At 39.6% G+C, this 17,812-nt stretch overlaps 1 protein-coding gene across 11 annotated transcripts in view; it reads left to right on the top strand.

Moving 5' to 3' along the window:
* The first annotated feature begins 12 nt into the window (after positions 1–12).
* Positions 13–17,812, top strand: part of AGFG1 (ArfGAP with FG repeats 1) — a 73,805-nt gene continuing 56,005 nt past the window's right edge. For 4 of the 11 annotated variants that reach the window (XM_045481550.1, XM_045481553.1, XM_045481555.1 and 1 more), the window contains exon 1: positions 175–450. In XM_045481550.1, coding sequence (XP_045337506.1) covers positions 284–450 — 167 coding nt within the window. In that variant the 5' untranslated portion in view covers positions 175–283. Of the gene's footprint in view, positions 451–17,812 lie in introns of all 11 variants that reach the window. The other 7 variants (XM_045481548.1, XM_045481552.1, XM_045481556.1 and 4 more) reach the window with 5 other exon arrangements.

Below are 17,812 nucleotides of genomic sequence, written 5' to 3' on the forward strand. Positions count from 1 at the left end.
CCCTCAGGAGAAGTCGGGAAGGTGGCGGCGGCGGCGGCGGCGGCGGCGGTGGTTGTCCCGGCCGGGCCGGTTGGTGTGGCCCGTCAGCCCGCGCTCCGCAGCGTCCGCGCCGCGCCCAGCGCAGTCGAGTCGAACCGAGGCGGCCAGATCCGGCGCGGGCGGCGCGCGCTGACGGAGGGCGGCGGCCGCGGCCAGGGCGGCCCGTGGGACCGCGGGCCCCCGGCGCAGCGCCGCCCGGCTCCCGCTCCCGGCCCTGCCGGCCTCCTCCCTCGGCGCCGCGGCCATGGCGGCCAGCGCGAAGCGGAAGCAGGAGGAGAAGCACCTGAAGATGCTGCGGGACATGACCGGCCTCCCGCACAACCGAAAGTGCTTCGACTGCGACCAGCGCGGCCCCACCTACGTGAACATGACGGTCGGCTCCTTCGTCTGTACCTCCTGCTCCGGCAGCCTGTGAGTGCCGGGCCGCCGGGCCGCCGGGCGGGGGTGGGCCCTTCCCCGGGGCTGGGGGCGGGGGGAGCGGGGGCGCCGGGCGGCGCGGGAGGCCGGCGGGGGCGCCCGCTTGGGCCGGCGGTTGGGGCGCGGGCTGGCGGGGAGGGGCGCGGCGGAGGCCGTGGGGCGGGATGCGCTCGGCCCCGGCCGCCGGGCTGGGGATGCGCGCTTTCGGTTTCTCGGGCCGAGGGTCCCGGCCCGGGGCAGGCTTCGTGGGTGGGGCGTGGGCGAAGGTGGGGTCAGGAGGGGGCGCCCGGGGTGAGCATCTCTGCGCCCCGCGGAGCCGGCGCCGTCTCCCTCGGGCCTCTGCTCTCCGGGGCGCTGACCCGATGGGGCTGAAGGGGAAAGACCGGAGGAGGCTGGGGAGGGCCGTGCGGGTCTTTTGTGTGGCCCGCTTGGCGGCGGCCGGGGCGCGGAGATCCCCGGCGAGGCACCTGCCGGGCGCCCGCAGAGAGGGGGTGGGGGGGGGGGAGAAGCTAGGGTGGGAAAGAGCAGGGACGCTTAGGCTGGGCTTCCTCCCCCCCTCTCCCCGCCCCCCGGGTCGAGAGAACCTAGGTCACTGGGAGAAAGCAGGCACTTAGGAGGAGTAGCAGGATTAAAATGTCTTGGTGGCAGAGATGTGAATCCCAAGGGAAGAAGTTCGAGAGGCTTAATTGCGAGAGAGGGAGGCAGAGAAGCAGATGGGAGGTGGTGGGGTTTTAGTTTTATGGTCCAAAGAGAGTCTTGAGTTTGGGGGAAGTTTGAATGCAAATAAGGTACCGACTAGAAGCTGTGTCATGGTATCTGGAAGACTTGTCTATCAGTGTCAGTATCTGGCTGTAAACAGACAGGGGAGAGGGGACGACAGCATTTTGTTCGGAAAAACGGAGACTACCTCTTGAATTGTTTGGGGTGGTTTGTATTTGTTCTTCTTCGCTTCATTAAGGTTTATTTTGATAAGGTTTTTGTCACTGTGAAATTTCCTTTGGAAAGTTTGCAGATGATTGTGGAACTGCCGAGCTGCTTTTGGGTACTAATTATCTTGGCAAAGTGGTGGTCACTAAATAGTCTTAAAACCTTTGTTGTACCAAAACATCCACTTGAGTTCTTCATTGGTAGCATTCTTTCAAGTAGAGTAATTTGGACCCCATCCCCCCCCCCAAAAAAAAAACACCTTGTAAGATTAATACTGAGGCAAAGTGTATAATAGATTAGAAAACTCATGTTTAGAAAATGCAGGACGTGCCTAGCAGCCCACAATTCGCTTTTTTTCCCCCTTGGGCAACAAGATGTTATTAGCCTTCCATGATGTTAATTCTTCAACAGACATTTATTGGGTGCCTACTGTGTTTTGTGTGAAGCCTTGGGGTGTGCTGATGAATACAGCAAAACCACTGTGGTTTTGGTGCTTACACTGTAGGGGAGATGGTAATATAAGTAAACGAGAGAAATGTCAGGGGTAAGTATGCTAAAACGTATGTGATAGGAGAGACCTTGTTTGAAACGTTACTATTTATTTTTAATTTTTGTTTTTAAAAAAATTTTTAATGTTTATTTTGAGAGAGAGACAGAGAGAGTGTGAGCAGGGGAGGGGCAGAGAGAGAGAGAGAGAGAGAGAGGGAGGCCCAGAATCTGAGAACCTGTGTGTCGTAAGATCTTGAACTGAGCTGAAGTCAGATGCTTGCTTAACCAACTGAGCCACCCAGGTGCCCCGAAAGGTTACTCTTAGATTGTAGTCAGAGAAGCACTCTAAGAAGTTGGTAAACAGTAATATTATTGAATTACACAGAATTGTAGAGCTGGGTGGTATCTAGAAGAAAGTCTGGTTCACACTTTGCGTTTACAGATAAAGTTAAGTGACCTGTATTGGGCAACTTTGGTTCCTAAATGAAGGCCCACAGTCGGGTGATTTAAATGTATTTGGTTTCTCTTATGTGCATAATGGTAAGTATGTTCAGCTTTTACTAAGCACGAGATCGTTTGGTACATGGGAAATACTTGGTTTGGAAAAAAAATGTCTGTATTTACTGTTTTGAATTTCTGACATTTCTCTGTAGTCCTTCATAAGTATAGCAGGGCAACATTTAGTCTAGGCAGCAAATGTTTAAGATCAACAAATATTTACAGATTTCTTCCTAAAAGCCCACATTTCAGAAACATTCTATGTAGAAGGATATCTCACTATGCTGACAATTGCTTATTTTAAGGAATTTAATCTGTGATAGATAGGACTTTATATCTCCATTCGCAGGTGATTCTGCATATATTTATTGCTCACTTGGTCTGTGTCACATACATTATGGGAGGCAGTGGTGTTACTTGGATCCTACTGTCTTTAAGGAGCTTGTATTCTAACTGTGTAAACGTAGTGATGATACGTTGTAATATTTCCTTTCTCTGAAAACTATTCATGAAATATGTAAATGGATAGAGAAAGCTTCACAGAAGATGTGATTTCTGAACAAAGACTCTTAAAGGCAAGATCCATGTGGCTGGCTGCTTCATGGTGTTGAAAGAACAAGTACTTGTGAGCTAGATAAACCTGATCTTGAATCCTGGCGCCATTTATTACCTGTGTGGTATTGAGAATGTCACTCAGTCTCCTTGAGTTTGAATTTTCTCATCTGTGAATAGTGAGGGTAAAGTTTACCTTGTAGATTTTGGATGTAGATTAGTTTTCAGTGTTAGAGATAACCTGTTTAACATCTCACTTGATGCCTGGTACGTAGTAGCTGCCCGGTAGATAGGAGGGATTAACGTGGGGGAAAAGCCATTCCGTGAGTGGCAAACAGTATGTGAAAGACATTGAAATGAGAAGCACCCTTATAAAAATCTATCAGTTTGGATTCTTCAGATGTGACTCAAAACCTTTGTTCTGAAGGGAGACTTTTTCCAGGGGCTTGATGATGTTGCCTAGATTTCTCTCCACCAAAGTTGGCTGCTCCCAGCCCCTGCAGCTGGGTACTGCCTTAATTCCCGTCAGTGTCCCAGCTTTTCCAGAAGTTCTGCCATTCACTTGGGCATGTAGCTACCTTGAACTGGTGCCCTCATTGGACTCACTATCCACAGTGACTTCACTGGGACAACAAGGGTCCCCAAATAGAGTCCTCACATCAGAAATCTGGGATTCTTGGGAAGAAAAGAAGAGATGCGGGATCTGATGGCTACTGCAGAAATATTGAAGGGACAGTAGCTCCTAAGGATTTCTGTCCTTGAAAAGCAATGATAAAGGAAAGTAATTTGAGGAGAATAAAATAACTATTGAGTTTAATAATTATTATATGTTTGCTATGTAGGTGACATGGTATATTTGGAAGAATACGAATTTTGAAGTCAGATTCTGACACTGCCACTAGCTTTGTGACTTAGGGCAAGGTAGTAAGCACGGCCACCATGTGCACGTTGTCCTGGATCCTTTGGGAAACCTGGATGTGCCTAGAAAATGCTGATGCGCAGTAAATGGTATCTACTGTCATGAGTTCTAAATTTTAGAGGTTAGTCACATACCCTTTATTACTCATTTAGTGGCATCTTTGTTTACACAAATTGAATAAGCATCTTATTGTTTATATTGCTAGACCCTCAGGATCTTTTCTTTCCTGATGATTGTCATATACCTGTTTGATGCTCATTCAGAGTATATGACAATTCAAATTGTGAAACTTTAAATGTAGATGGTTATACTATTTATTACTGAGCTAGAATGGGGGTATTGTAACAGATTGATTTGTCACTTTCTTTCTGGTCCTACCTACAGAAATACTTAAAATTATGAATGGACACTCCATTACAGCCAACAGTCAAACATTGCCTTCATGTTAAGGAACTTTTAGTTGATTTAAAGACTAGTTTTAGACCAAATTGGGGTGGCTGGGTAGCTTAGTTTAGCATCCGGCCTCAGCCCAGGTCAGGCATGATCTCAAGGCTTGTGAGTTCAAGCCCCACATCAGGCTCTTTGCGGTCAGCACAGAGCCTGCTTCGGATCCTCTCTCTCCCTCTGCCCCTTCCCTGCTCATGAGCTTTCTCTCTCTCAAAAAAAAAAAAAAATTAAAAAATTTGGGGGTGCCTGGGTGGCTCATTTGGTTAAGCAACTTGAGCTCAGGTCATGATCTCACGGTTTGTGAGTTTGAGCCCTACACCAGGCTCTGTGCTGACAGCTCGGAGCCTGGAGCCTACTTCAGGTTCTGTGTCTCCCTCTCTTCTTTGCCCCTCCCCTGCTCATGTGCGCGCGCTCTCTCTCTCTCTCTCTCTCTCTCTCTCAAATATAAAATAAAACAAAAATTAAAAAGACTAGTTTTAGACCACATTATTTAATATTGGCATAATCAGTAAATAAGAATTGTTCGTCTTTAAAAAGTAATTCATGGGGCGCCTGGGTGGCTCAGTCGGTTAAGCGTCCGACTTCAGCCAGGTCACGATCTCGCGGTCCGTGAGTTCGAGCCCCACGTCAGGCTCTGGGCTGATGGCTCAGAGCCTGGAGCCTGCTTCCGATTCTGTGTCTCCCTCTCTCTCTGCCCCTCCCCCATTCATGCTCTGTCTCTCTCTGTCTCAAAAATAAATAAACGTTAAAAAAATTAAAAAATTTAAAAAACGTAATTCATGTTTTTCAAAAGGGTTTAGATAAGATAAAAAATAACATTTGAGAAATACTCTGTCCCTTCTAATACCAGCTATTTTATGTGGACAGTGTATTTAAAATGGGAATTTCAATAGGTGTATAAATGTAGCCTGATACTAACTTATACTTTATTAATTTTGTGTGCATTTTGACTCATGGTGAATATTTTAAAGTTAGATGAAAAGGCATCTAGTTTGTTTTAATACAATTATTAGCATTAGAGTGGATTGCAATCAAATAGTCTTTTGGAGCTCTGTTTATAATAGTCAGGATCTTACGAGATTACAGTGGGCAGTGATTTATATCTTTAATTCCTTTTCCATTTTTTTAGTACTCTAATGTGGCTGTATTCAATGAGATGTTTTGAAAATTTGGTACAATTTCAAATTAGTGTAAGTGGGAAGACCATGAGATACTTCAATTATGAAGGACATGATGTTTTTAAGCAAATATTCATTAGGTTCCCAGCACTAGTACATGTGTTGGGGATACAATTCAAGTATTTGTTGAAATAGAAAATGTAATAATAATAATAATTATTAGTAACATTTATGGAGTGCTAGCTGTGTGTCAGGCAGGATTCTAGTAACAACACGAGGAAAGTACTGTTACGTTTATCATTTATCGAGAGCTGTTTAATATAATAACTTGGTAATCCAGTTGGCATGGTATTTGGTAAATATATAGTTTAATTGAAGACTATGTAAATAATGACACATGAATTGCTTCCATAAAAACGACTTCAAATTGTAAAATTAGCATACATTCTTTTTTTTCTAAAATATTTTAATGTTTATTTTTGAGAGAGAGAGAGAGAGACACACACACGGAGCATGAGTGGAGGAGGGGCAGAGAGAGAGGGAGACACAGAATCCAAAGCAAGCTCCAGGCCCTGAGCTGTCAGCACAGAGCCTGACATGGGGCTCGAACTCACAAACTGCGAGATCATGACCTGAGACGAAGTTGGAAGCTTAACCAACCGAGACACTCAGGCATTCCTAGCATACATTCTTAGTGCTTTGTTGTGATACTTTGGTTGATGTTGAGATCCAGAACTAATGCTGAGTCCACCGCTAGCAAATGTATAAAGGTTTCCCATGGATTATTGTAAACTGTTTTGAACTCTATATTTTGGGGATTTAAGTGGTAGATTTTAACTTCGTTGGATTTTAAAAGCAGGACAGACAGTTTATGGATGTACCATGCATTTTTACTTCATAGCTATGCTTTTCAAAAAAACTTAAAGGAACTTAGTTGCAAATGTGTTTTCCCAACTTTGAATTTTGTTCAGAAACTGCTGTTGTGTATTGTGAGTGTAGTGGGAATATGGTGCTGTTTTGAATTTGGCCTATCTACACTGCCATGAATGAATTCTCTTACTATTTTCTATACCTGAATTGTAATGAAAACCTCCTATCCTATGCATTTAGAATTGATAGTGATTAGATTCATTAAAAATCAATTATGTATGTATGTGTGCATATGTATATATGTTTTTATATACTTAGTTTTTTTTTAATGTATAATTGTTAATTTGTCAGAGTTTTTTGTAACACCTAGACTTTTCTTTGAATGTGGTTCCACTGACTAGATTCTTTGTCCCTTTGCTATAACCCAGACTCACATTGTATTGTTTACAATATTTAGAATTTTTTTTTTTTTAATGTTTATTTTTGAGAGAGAACACAAGCGGGGAAGGGGCAGAGAGAAGGAGACACAGAATCCGAGGCAGGCTCCAGGCTCTGAGCTGTCAGCACAGAGCCCCACGCGGGGCTCGAACCCACGAACCGTGAGATCATGACCTGAGCCGAAGTCAGACGCTTAACCGACTGAGCCACCCAGGCGCCCCACAATACTTAGAATTTTAAGTTGCTTTTAAAGCAAGTTGAGTGCAGGATTGTTCTCGATCTTCTCTTCAGTCTTTTACAATTCTTGTCTACAGTTAAACAACAAGTTTTCATAGTGACTCAATTAAGTCTCCAAAATACTTCGTTTTTATGGAAACAATTCTCATGTGTCGTTATTTTACATAATCTTTAATTAAACTGTATATTTACCAAATACTGTGCCAACTGTATTACCAAGTTGTTATATTAAACGGCTCTTGATAAACATGAAGCTCAGTTGGAAGGAGCAGGAGAGAGCCGGCCTCCTAGCTGGGAATGTTTGTTGTGCAATAGGCATTTGCTGTAGGTAGGTTGTTCAGCAGGGAGGAGAAACATGGATTCCTCCAACAAATTGATGAAGGGGGCTGTTCTGTAGTTCGGTGAGCATCTTCTGTCCTGGGAAAACTCATAAGCATATATGGTATGGTGGCATCCTATTTTCACCCTTTTCTAGACGACGTGCATAATGCTCATATTCTTGAGAAAGTCCTGTGGAGATAATCAGAACTAGGTGCCGTTACTCTTCCCATTGATCCCCCTGACTTCTTAATGTATTTCCCACTTTACACAGTCAGAGTGGTAATTGGTTAGGAATACCCACCGTGGATTCCTCTAAGGTGTATAAAAAAAAGGTAAATCACTCATAACCTGGAGTAATTAGTAGCAGGTTCTTTGTGACATCCTTTACAGGCCCACACCTGAGAACTCTTGTCTTAAGAGTTGGATGATTGGATGTGATTGGAAGGAAATTCATAACTTGCTTTATGGTAGCGATGGGAAGTTTGTTTGAGTTGTTCGAAATATGAGGAATGACAGTTTTTTTTAAGTTGGAACATATTTTTTCAGACTCCTGAGTAAGATGTAGTCTCCTTTTGATTGGAACCATACTGTTTCAGAGAGAGGGAAGTCATAAATACACCTTGCTTTTATTCTGGTTGCTTCTTTTAAGAGGTACATTAACTGCAGCATGCTCTAAGGAATTTTACCAGGATGATAAGCAGATTTAAAACTGCGGGAACCAGAAGTAAAGACGGGTGGGTTGGGGAGCTGTATATATGGTCACTGTCTTTGGGTAATTTTAAGGCCTGTATGTGGAAGAGGTAATAAATTTATTCTCTGGGAGGAAATGGGAGACGTGTATGGAAGTTATAGAGAAGCATACATGTTTACAAAAGGAAGAAGTTTTTTGTAATTGTCAGATTCTAAGAATTCTGTTCTTCCCCCATGTTTTGTTAAACTGTGCTAGCTCTTTGATGGGGAGAGTATTAAAATCACTGCAACTAATAATGTGGGAAAACATGAAAACTCTTCCTCGTTTCTGTCTTCAAAGCTTTCTCTCCTACACAGTGAATTTTGGTAGTTCTAAAACAGTTGTGTTTAGTAGGTACGTCTATAAAAAGATCGCTAGTGTCTAGTAGAGAGACTTGATACCTTTGAAATTTAAAAAATTCCTCAAACTTTTTCATCAAAGAAAACAACCTGTAAATTGTATGTCAGTTAAACTTGGCTTTGGAGAACAAGGACTCTTTGTATTGATTCTTTTTTTATGTTTCATTTTTAATTCGGTTTTAATGTTTATCTAAAGAATACGTGCACATAATGTAAAAAGGGAAAGGCTTATAACGAACAACAGTCACCTGTTCCCTTCCTCCATTTCAGATTGTCCTAGACAGTGACTGTGAACTCTTGTCTCTGCCCTCCTTCTGTGTTTACTTTAGTATTTCTAACATAGTTACAGCTATTGGAAGTTTTTTTTTGTTTTTTTTTTCCAGTGTTGGCTTTATATATTCACTTCTCTGCTGTACAAAGAGGAAATAAGGATTTGGTCCTCAACACTTCTCTCTCCCTTTACATCTACTGTTTCTACCTCTTCCATGTAATGTTATCACCGTTGTTGGTTAAATCATTATTTAGTGTTTGCCTTGTTGCAAGTATGTACGTATTCTCAGCTGAGACCTATAGTATATTACTACTATTATTTTCTTATACAAACTTTTCCCTGAAGTTTGTAATTGTTTAGTTCTCTTCATTTGTTTTCCATGTATGTATCATTAATATATCCCTAGATAAATAATCTCTGGCTGAGGCATAAAACTTCTTTCAATATGATCAGACACATCAGGTACCTTTTTTTTTTTTTTTATTGATAAATCTTTTCTGGGCACTTCTGTCATCTTCTGGCCTGGTCATGCTTCTCTCTAGACCTACTATGCAGTGGTCATCCTGGGACTTTTCTTCTGCCTTCATTTTGGAAATTTCTTTTTCATGTTTAACCTGTGTTAGACCCTCTCTTTCCAGGAGCCCACATCTTCATTAGCCTCCTGATAAAGATCAGTGGGAGATAGTTTTGAGAGCTGTATGACTGTAAATGTCTTATTCTGCCATCATTTTTAAATTAATCATTTGTGGGGCGCCTGGGTGGCGCAGTCGGTTAAGCGTCCGACTTCAGCCAGGTCACGATCTCGCAGTCCGGGAGTTCGAGCCCCGCATCAGGCTCTGGGCTGATGGCTCAGAGCCTGGAGCCTGTTTCCGATTCTGTGTCTCCCTCTCTCTCTGCCCCTCCCCCGTTCATGCTCTGTCTCTCTCTGTCCCAAAAATAAATAAACGTTGAAAAAAAAAAAAAATTAATCATTTGTCCCCATTCATAAGGGTGGAAATACTTTATCCTTGCAGTTTTAAGGCATTGCTTAATTGTTCAGATCCTCAGTATTGATGTTAGGAATTAGGAAGTCTGATGGTGTTCTTCGTATTCATCAGTAGACTGATGCAGCCTGCTGATTCTTCGTGTCCCATTTTCCCCCTCCCTCTTTGGGAGTATATGTGATCATTTTTTCTCTTTTCTTCTTTTTTTAATCCCTGCTGTTCTGAACCGTACATTGAAGTATTTTGGTTAGGTCTTTTGTTCATTATTTTCGCCATTCTTTTGGACTCGGTTTGGAAATCATGCTTTTTTAGTTCAGAGGTATTTTCTCCAAAATTGTTGTTTTTTAGTTCAGAGGTATTTTCTCCAAAATTGTTGCTGGCTGCCATTTTTCTAGGATCCAAGTTGAGGAAGAAGACTAGAGGCACATAATCTATCATTCAGTTTGTAGAAATTCCCAGTTTAGTCCCTGGTTTTTAGCATGGTAGTCTCTGCAGATTAAATTTTCCTTCAGACTTCTGCCTAGGGCCTGGTAGGGGTAGTCTTGTGGCTGTAGTGGAACTGGGAGTTTATTTTTGACCCTATGTAATCCCCAGCCCCACCCCCGCCAGCCTGCCTGCGATTCCTTTTGTGAATCTTTAAGGGGTTCTATAGTGGGAATGAGCTTCTAGTTGGCTTCTCTCTGAAAGAGATTCTGTTTTGCTTTTCTTGATTCTGCAAAGTCAGTTACTGCTGTTATATTCACTTTTTATCTTCCAAATTCTGTTATTAGAGAACTATCGTATACTTTTGGCCTCCTTTATTCTCTGTTCCTCTGTCTCTTTGTGAGTTAATACCATTTTATTCCTTTGCTTTCATTTCAGTGAGGTTTGGAGAGGTTTGTGAATTCTTGGGTTTTGTCCACTTTTAACTGGATACCTTAATTAGGTTTAAATTGTTACTTGAGTATTATTTTTTTTAGATGTTTTGCATAAGTGTTACAAGTACCTTTTACAGACCGTATTTGTGACTTTCAACCCCCCCCCTCCCCCCGGTAAAAAAAAAAAAAAACAGGTGTGGTTTACATTGTGTGTGTGTGTGTGTGTGTGTGTGTGTGTGTGTGTGTGTGTGTGTGTTTTCAGTATTTTTAAGTTTGGTTCTGGATAGACTAATATTTTGGAATATCCAGTACATGTTAGTGCCTTGGCATCCACAGTTTGTAGAATCTTGATAACCTGTTAAAGTTGTCTTCCATCTGCTGTAGATTTTAAAGGTATAATTTTTTTTGATATGAAACATTATTTATATGTAATATTTTTACTACATAACTAGGATTGGGATAGATCTAAATGTCATATTAACTTTATTACTTTATATCAATATTAGCAACTGCATAAGTTTCCACAGGCTATTAAAATATTTTAACCAGCTTTTCCCCCAGGGGGAGAAAAACAATTAATAAAACTGAATAAGTGTTCCTATTCACCCAGCACACATTGTTATTTGAGTTGAACAAATGGCAATTTGCAAGATTGTTTGAGGCATAGTTAAGAGCAGCATACTGGTGGACATACGGAATGAGTCACACCATCTGGTTACAGTCATACCTGGGTGGTGGTCGTTAAAACTAAAGCTCCTGGGATCTGCATATGACTTAATTATACTGTGAAAACATATTGGGCTCCACCAGTAGGTGACTGGAACTTCTTGAAACCAATTAACTGGCAAACATGCTTTCAAAATATCAATACTGCTGTTATTAAATGAGTCATTACCTAATTTTTTTTTTTTTGCACTAAATTGGAGACTTAAAATGTGTATTTTAGGATCTGCAATGGGTGGTACTTCAATATTGGCACTATAAAAATAATGTGGCTTACTTGCTCAACACTTTCATCCAGTAGTTATGACTAATATCATTACAGTAAAATGTTTTATAAACACTGAATTCACATGACAGCTAGACTGGGCTTAGCAAAAAAGGGAAGTGGCAGCAGCTTTCACAAATCCACCTTTAAAGTGACTAGATAAATAATTCAGTTTTGATCAGGTTTCATTCATTTAAATGATCAAACTTGGTAAGTAGAGAAGAAGGTAGGTCCACTAATGAGAAAAAATTTATTTTAATTAGTGTAAAAATTGTGGTTACCGTGAAGAGTAACACGGAATTAGGACTATGGTGTTTTATTTAAGTTAGTGCACATCACTGTTAACGCTTTTGGTGTGAGTCTTAACGTAAGGGTAGATTCCTGTCACTACTGCCACAATCAGCACACGGGGCTGTTCCACCATCCCCAAGACTCTTCTTAACCCTTCTCTGTTCCTAACCCCTGCCAGCTGCCTGTAGTTCTCCCAACACTGATTTTTCTTTCCGATAATGTCAGGTAAATTGTATCATAAGTACATAACTTTGTCAGATTGTCTTGTCTTCGTCACTCAGCATCGTACCTTTAAGATTAATCCAAGGTAGTTACATATTCCAGTAGTTCGTTTCTCCTGATTGCTGGTTAGTATTCCATTGCTGGGTAAATAAAAGTGGGATTGCTAGGTCATTTGGAAAGTGTATGTTTAATTTTTTTTTTTTAAATGACGGTTTTTCTTTTGATTTTCCCTTTTTTTAAAAAAAAATGTTTATTTATTTTGAGAGAGAGAATGGCAGTGCGAGTTGGGGAGAGGGACAGGGGGAGAGAGTCTTAAGCGAGCTCCATGCTAAGTGTGGATCCCAAGGTGGGGCTCGATCCTATGACCCTGGGATCATGACCTGAGCAGAAATCATGTGTCGGACACTCAACTGACTGAACCACCCAGGGGCCCCCAATTTTCCCTTTATACTATTTGGGAAGCTGTGAATTCCATGTACTTTTATGGTCATCATTGAAATTTTGTTCTCCATACTGACATTCTAGAGTTAATTTTAACCTTCCCCTAATAACTTAACAAGGTCTTTGAAAATACAAAGTACCCTCACATAAGGGGTATTGTTGATGAGATGTTAAATTTGTCTCTGTTCCACCTCATAAATCAGGTGTGGTTTTTGGTTTTTTTGTTTTGTTTTGTTTTTTTTGAGATTTACCTACGTGTTTACCAGCATCTTTGCATCTCAGGAACTTCCTGGCGTCATTCTTCTTCTTAAAGTGTATACAATATGCATTTCTTCAGTGAGAATCTCCTGGGGGGTAAACTCTTGGTTTTTGTTTATGTGAAAATACTATTATTTTGATCTTATACTTCAGAGATAGTTTTACTGGGTTCACAACTTATTTTTTCTCACTACTTAAAGATAATGTTTGTTGTCTTTGGTTTCCATTGAGAAGTCTACTTTCAGCCAGATTTTATCTTGACCTTTTCTTTCAGACTGCTTTTAAGATTTTCTATTTTTGAAATTTAAACAAAATGTTTCTAAGTGTGTATTTTATTTATCTTGTTTCTGATGAGCTGTAATTCCTATATCTGTAGATGCATGCCTTTTATTGGATCTGAAAAATCTCAGCCATTATCTCTTCTAATATCCCTTCTCCTTATTTTTTCGATGTTCTCTTTCAAAAGTTAAGAGTATTGATTAGATATGTTAGACCTCCTCGTATCCCTTTTTTTCCTTTTTGTCTTTTTTTCTGTCTCCCTGTATGTCTGTGCTGCTTTCTGGGTGGTTTGTTTCCTGTCTTCTAATTCACCAGTTTTATTCTTTGGTGTATCTCATCTCTCTACCTGCTTTGTTGAGTTTTTAGTTTCTACATTTATAATTTTTCATTTCTAAAAGTTCTGACTTTTAAGTTGCTTGGTTATTCTGGTAACTACACAAAGCTTGTTTATTTTTATGCCATCTTTTATTTATTTTGATGTTTCTTATATACTGTATTTATTTTCTGTTTTGTATTTGATCACTCCAGTATCTAAAGTCTTCGGGAGAGGTAGGTATAAACATGTCGTTTCTACCGACAAGCTTAGTGGTATGTTTTGTTGTGTTATGATTTTTATTGTAACCTCATAGTTTATTGAGCTCAATATTTCCAAATACCGATAGTATAAATTGGAAGTGCATTGCTCCTGAGAGGATTTGCATATTCTTCTGCTGGGAACCTGGGATACTACACCTGGAAACAGTTTTATTTCTCTTCCAGGGTCTTGAGTTTAACAGGTCTGTCTCCGTTTCAGCTCTCTCATCTGGCCATAGCTCTTGTTGATTGGTGTTTGCCTTCTGAGCAACACTACATTTTGTGTATGACATGGGTCACTTTTCTGGTTTCAGCTCAATTTTTAATTTTTTTTTGCCTTTTTTTGCCTTTTGGAAGGAATTCTTAGAGATTTTCTTTCCTTTCTAGAAAGCTCAACAATAGGTTAACAGGGTTTTGTTTGTTTGTTTGTTTTTGTTTTGTAACTTATAGAGTATCTATCATATTTTAGCAGAGGGGACTTTTCAGAATATCCGGTCTGCCATACTATTAGAAGTAGAAATTGGATGAGATTAAATATGCAAAGTGTCAGTATAGGTACTTTATAAATATTAATTTCACTGTGCCTTATTTAACTTTTATTTTACCACCAATTTTGTCAGCATGTTTGACATAATAAAGGTTTTTTTTTTGTTTTTTTGTTTTTTATTTTTTTGGTTTTTTTTAATTTTTTTGGTGGATACTTTCCACAGTCTTTTCTAATTTAAATTTAATATATAATATACAAATTTTAAACTGCTATATTTATTTTGTTACTTATCACTTCATAGGAAAAAGTATTCATTTCTATTTTCTGTTTTTCTGAAAATATGATGTTAAGGGAAGATTTAACTTTGTTGTTGTATATGGGGGAGAATGTCTTATGGAAGATTAAACCTGTAGGGGTGCCTGGGTGGCTCAGCCAGCTAAGCGTCCAACTTCGGCTTAGGTCATGATCTCACAGCTCGTGAGTTCAAGGCCCGCTTAGGTCATGATCTCACAGCTCGTGAGTTCAAGGCCCGCGTCGGGCTCTGTGCTGATAGCTTGGAGCCTGGAGCCTGCTTCAGATTGTGTCTCCCTCTCTCTGCTCCTCCCACACTCGTGCCATATCTCTGTCTCTCAAAAGTAAATAAACATTAAAAAAAAAAAAAAAAGATTAAACCTGTAGAAATTGATACTCAATAAAGATCCAAAGGAATTCCAGTAATTTCTTTTGCTTGGTAATTAACATTTGGCATATGTAGAGCAGTGATTCTCAACTGGAGGCATTTTGTGCATTAGGGGAGTTTTGGCAATGTCTGGAAACATTTTTCATTGTCCCTTGTGGTTTGAGGATGTACTGATATTCAGTGGGTAGAGGTTGGAGATGCTGCAATCCTACAATGCACAGAACAGCCCCCTCACAATAGTTACCTGGCCCCAGATGTCAATAGTGCGAAAGTCGAGAAAACCTGGACTTAGAGAAATAAAGTGAAGATAAGGTGTTAATGCTGGTGGTATATTTGGGAGGCAAGGCTTTCCAGGCTTTTTTTCTTTTTTCTTTTTTTAGAAAAACTGAAAGAAAGCCTTAGGAACACTGTTTTCTCCTTCCCATATTTTCTTTCTCTAATTCTTAAGCACTGGCATTCACATCTATACAGCAAGGACTCAGAGTCCAAACTTTTTGACTACTGCTACTAATCAGTTGGACTCTCTCATTATTTCTTGCTGTTTTTTTCCCCTATTATAGAATAATACATATTCATTGTGGAAAACTTGGAGAGAATAGGAAATTATAAATAGAAAAAAAATCATCCTATCATTTATATGCAAGGACTGTTAACGTTTGGGGGTATTTGGTTTGTCTATTTTCGTTGTAGATAGATTTTATGTAGTTCTGAGAATACTATGTAAGTTTAATCTTAAAAAATTAAAACATAACCATAAGTATGAATAATGTTTAGTGTTATTGTCATTTATGTAACCACTTCCCTTTGATATTGTAGTGTTTCTGATGTTTTCTTATTATGAATAATGTTTGATGAACATCTTGTATGTAATTAGTTAGCTGTGTTTCAAATTCCTTCTTTAGAATAGATACTTAAAGGGTACTTATGGGTCAAAAGGTGTGAATGAGGTTCTTGCTAACAAATTGGTGAATTTATCCTACCATAGTGTATGAGACCACCTATTTTCATTTTGGGCTTAATCACTTTTTTTAACCAAACTATTACATTAAAAAAATTGTTTTTAATGTTTATTTTTATTTATTTATTTATTTATTTATTTATTTATTTGAGAGAAAGAGAGACAGAGTGTAAGTGGAGGAGGGTCAGAGAGGGAGGAAGACACAGAATCTGAAGTAGGCTCCAGGTTCTGAGCTGTCAGCACAGAACCCCTCGCGGAGCTTGAACTCATGAACCGCGAGATTACGACTTGAGCCCATGTCAGACGCTTAACTGCCTCAGCCACCTAGGCACCGCTAACCAAACTATTTTATAAGCCTTTAGTATCTGTACAAAGCTTTTGGAGGCCAAAAGGGGAAAATCATTGTATATCCTTGCATTGAGACTATAGTTAATCTGCCTGAGTCAATGGAATATAAAAGAGCAATTAGAGAAATCAACATGAAGACATGTAAAATTTCCTTGGAGCTACTCAATTTATGTAATTATTGTGGCCTTGCAAAATTGTATCTTCTAGTTGTGCAAATTGACTCCTATTTTAAATGCACTGAGTCAGCTCACTTAAAGAAGTCCTAGAGTAAGTGTTGTTAAGTAGAAAAAAAAATGTCCTTTCATAGTTTGGTTATGAGTTCATTGTGGTTGTATTTGTTTCATAAGTTCAAAATTTTGTCACTTATTTAAGTAAAATGAATGCCTTCTTCATGCATAAACCGACCCTGTGATACCATAGGGTCTTGAGATCTGGGAATGAATTAGCTATACACTGTACTGTCATGAGATTACGTCTGTAAAATAGAACTAAAAACGAGCTTTAGAAAGAAAAAAGAATCAGGGGTTTCCTCATTTAATGAGTTGAGAAATACAGGAGTATAATTCTTTGCTTGAAAATTTTCTTATCCAAAGCATACCCCCTGGTAAGCAGTGTTTGCCACTTCCTCATTAGGAAATTATTCCTTTGCCTTTTCCTTTTTTAAAAAGGATACTGTAAGGGAGGTGGAAAGGTGAAGGGTTGACTGGAGCAAGGACGGAGGTATTAGCAAATAAGGGGAGACCAAGTTGCTAAGTGAGAGGGAAGGAGTTGTGGAACTTAAGAGAACAGTAAGTTAATTTGTTCTTAAATTATTTTGAACAAGGTGGGATGTAAATACACATTGGAAGTTAATACGCTTCCCTGAAAATGGTGAATCTAGTCTTGTTCTCATAATACAGATGAATCGGAAAACAAAGCGTATTGCTTTACATGAATAATGACTTTCCTACATTTTCACTTTTGGAAATTTAGGAGATGCTTTTAAACCCTTAATTTGTGATTATACATTTACTTGAAACTAATTCATACTGTAGTTGTTTCTTCATTAGTTAAGTTTGAAAGTTTTACAAGGATGAAATTGCTGTGTTCAATTTCTCCTACTGTGCAGTCCTTATTTCTGTATCTTATGACTTAACCAAGAGCTAGAAGTAAATGAATTAGTTTGAAACTTAAAAACAGCAACAAAACCCAACTTAACGTTTCCCCAACTTCAAAACATGAAACCTAAAGTGCTCTGTCATAATTCAAAGCATGATTTGAAAGATGTGTCGTCTATCTCTGACTGTCCTCTCAGGGAGCGAGAAGGAGCAGGACATGAAAATTGAGGAACGTCTGTTAATTCTGAGTTCCTTATTGTTTTGGCTTATAATATTGTGAATTTGTAGGGTTATTGTGTAATATTTAATTATTCGGAATGTTTCCAGGTTACTTTTGAAAGACTTCTGGCTCATATATTATTTTACATCTTTGTTAAATCTCTCAGCATAGGAGTCTGCAAGAGGACTGTGATAAATTATGTAAAAATATTAATAATCTGCTCTAGACCCTGGGTTCCAAATGAGGCCTTTACCAGAGGACATGACTCAAACGTAATTAGATGAAACTTTGCATAGATTACTTGTTACTTTGCATAGATTATTTAACCCTTATTTTTGTGGGTTGAGTAGGTCACTTTGGGCAAAATGTAAATAGTTTTTATTCTTCTTTGAGTGCATTTCTATTCAGTTTTTTATGTGCATTGTAAACATCAAGAAGCGCAGAGATAAAGTCCTTTTAAGGCCACCTATACAGAAAAGACTTTAAGGTTGTAAAAGAA

This window comes from Leopardus geoffroyi, chromosome C1 (genome assembly GCF_018350155.1).
Source record: "Leopardus geoffroyi isolate Oge1 chromosome C1, O.geoffroyi_Oge1_pat1.0, whole genome shotgun sequence".
NCBI classification, from domain to species: Eukaryota; Metazoa; Chordata; class Mammalia; order Carnivora; family Felidae; genus Leopardus; species Leopardus geoffroyi.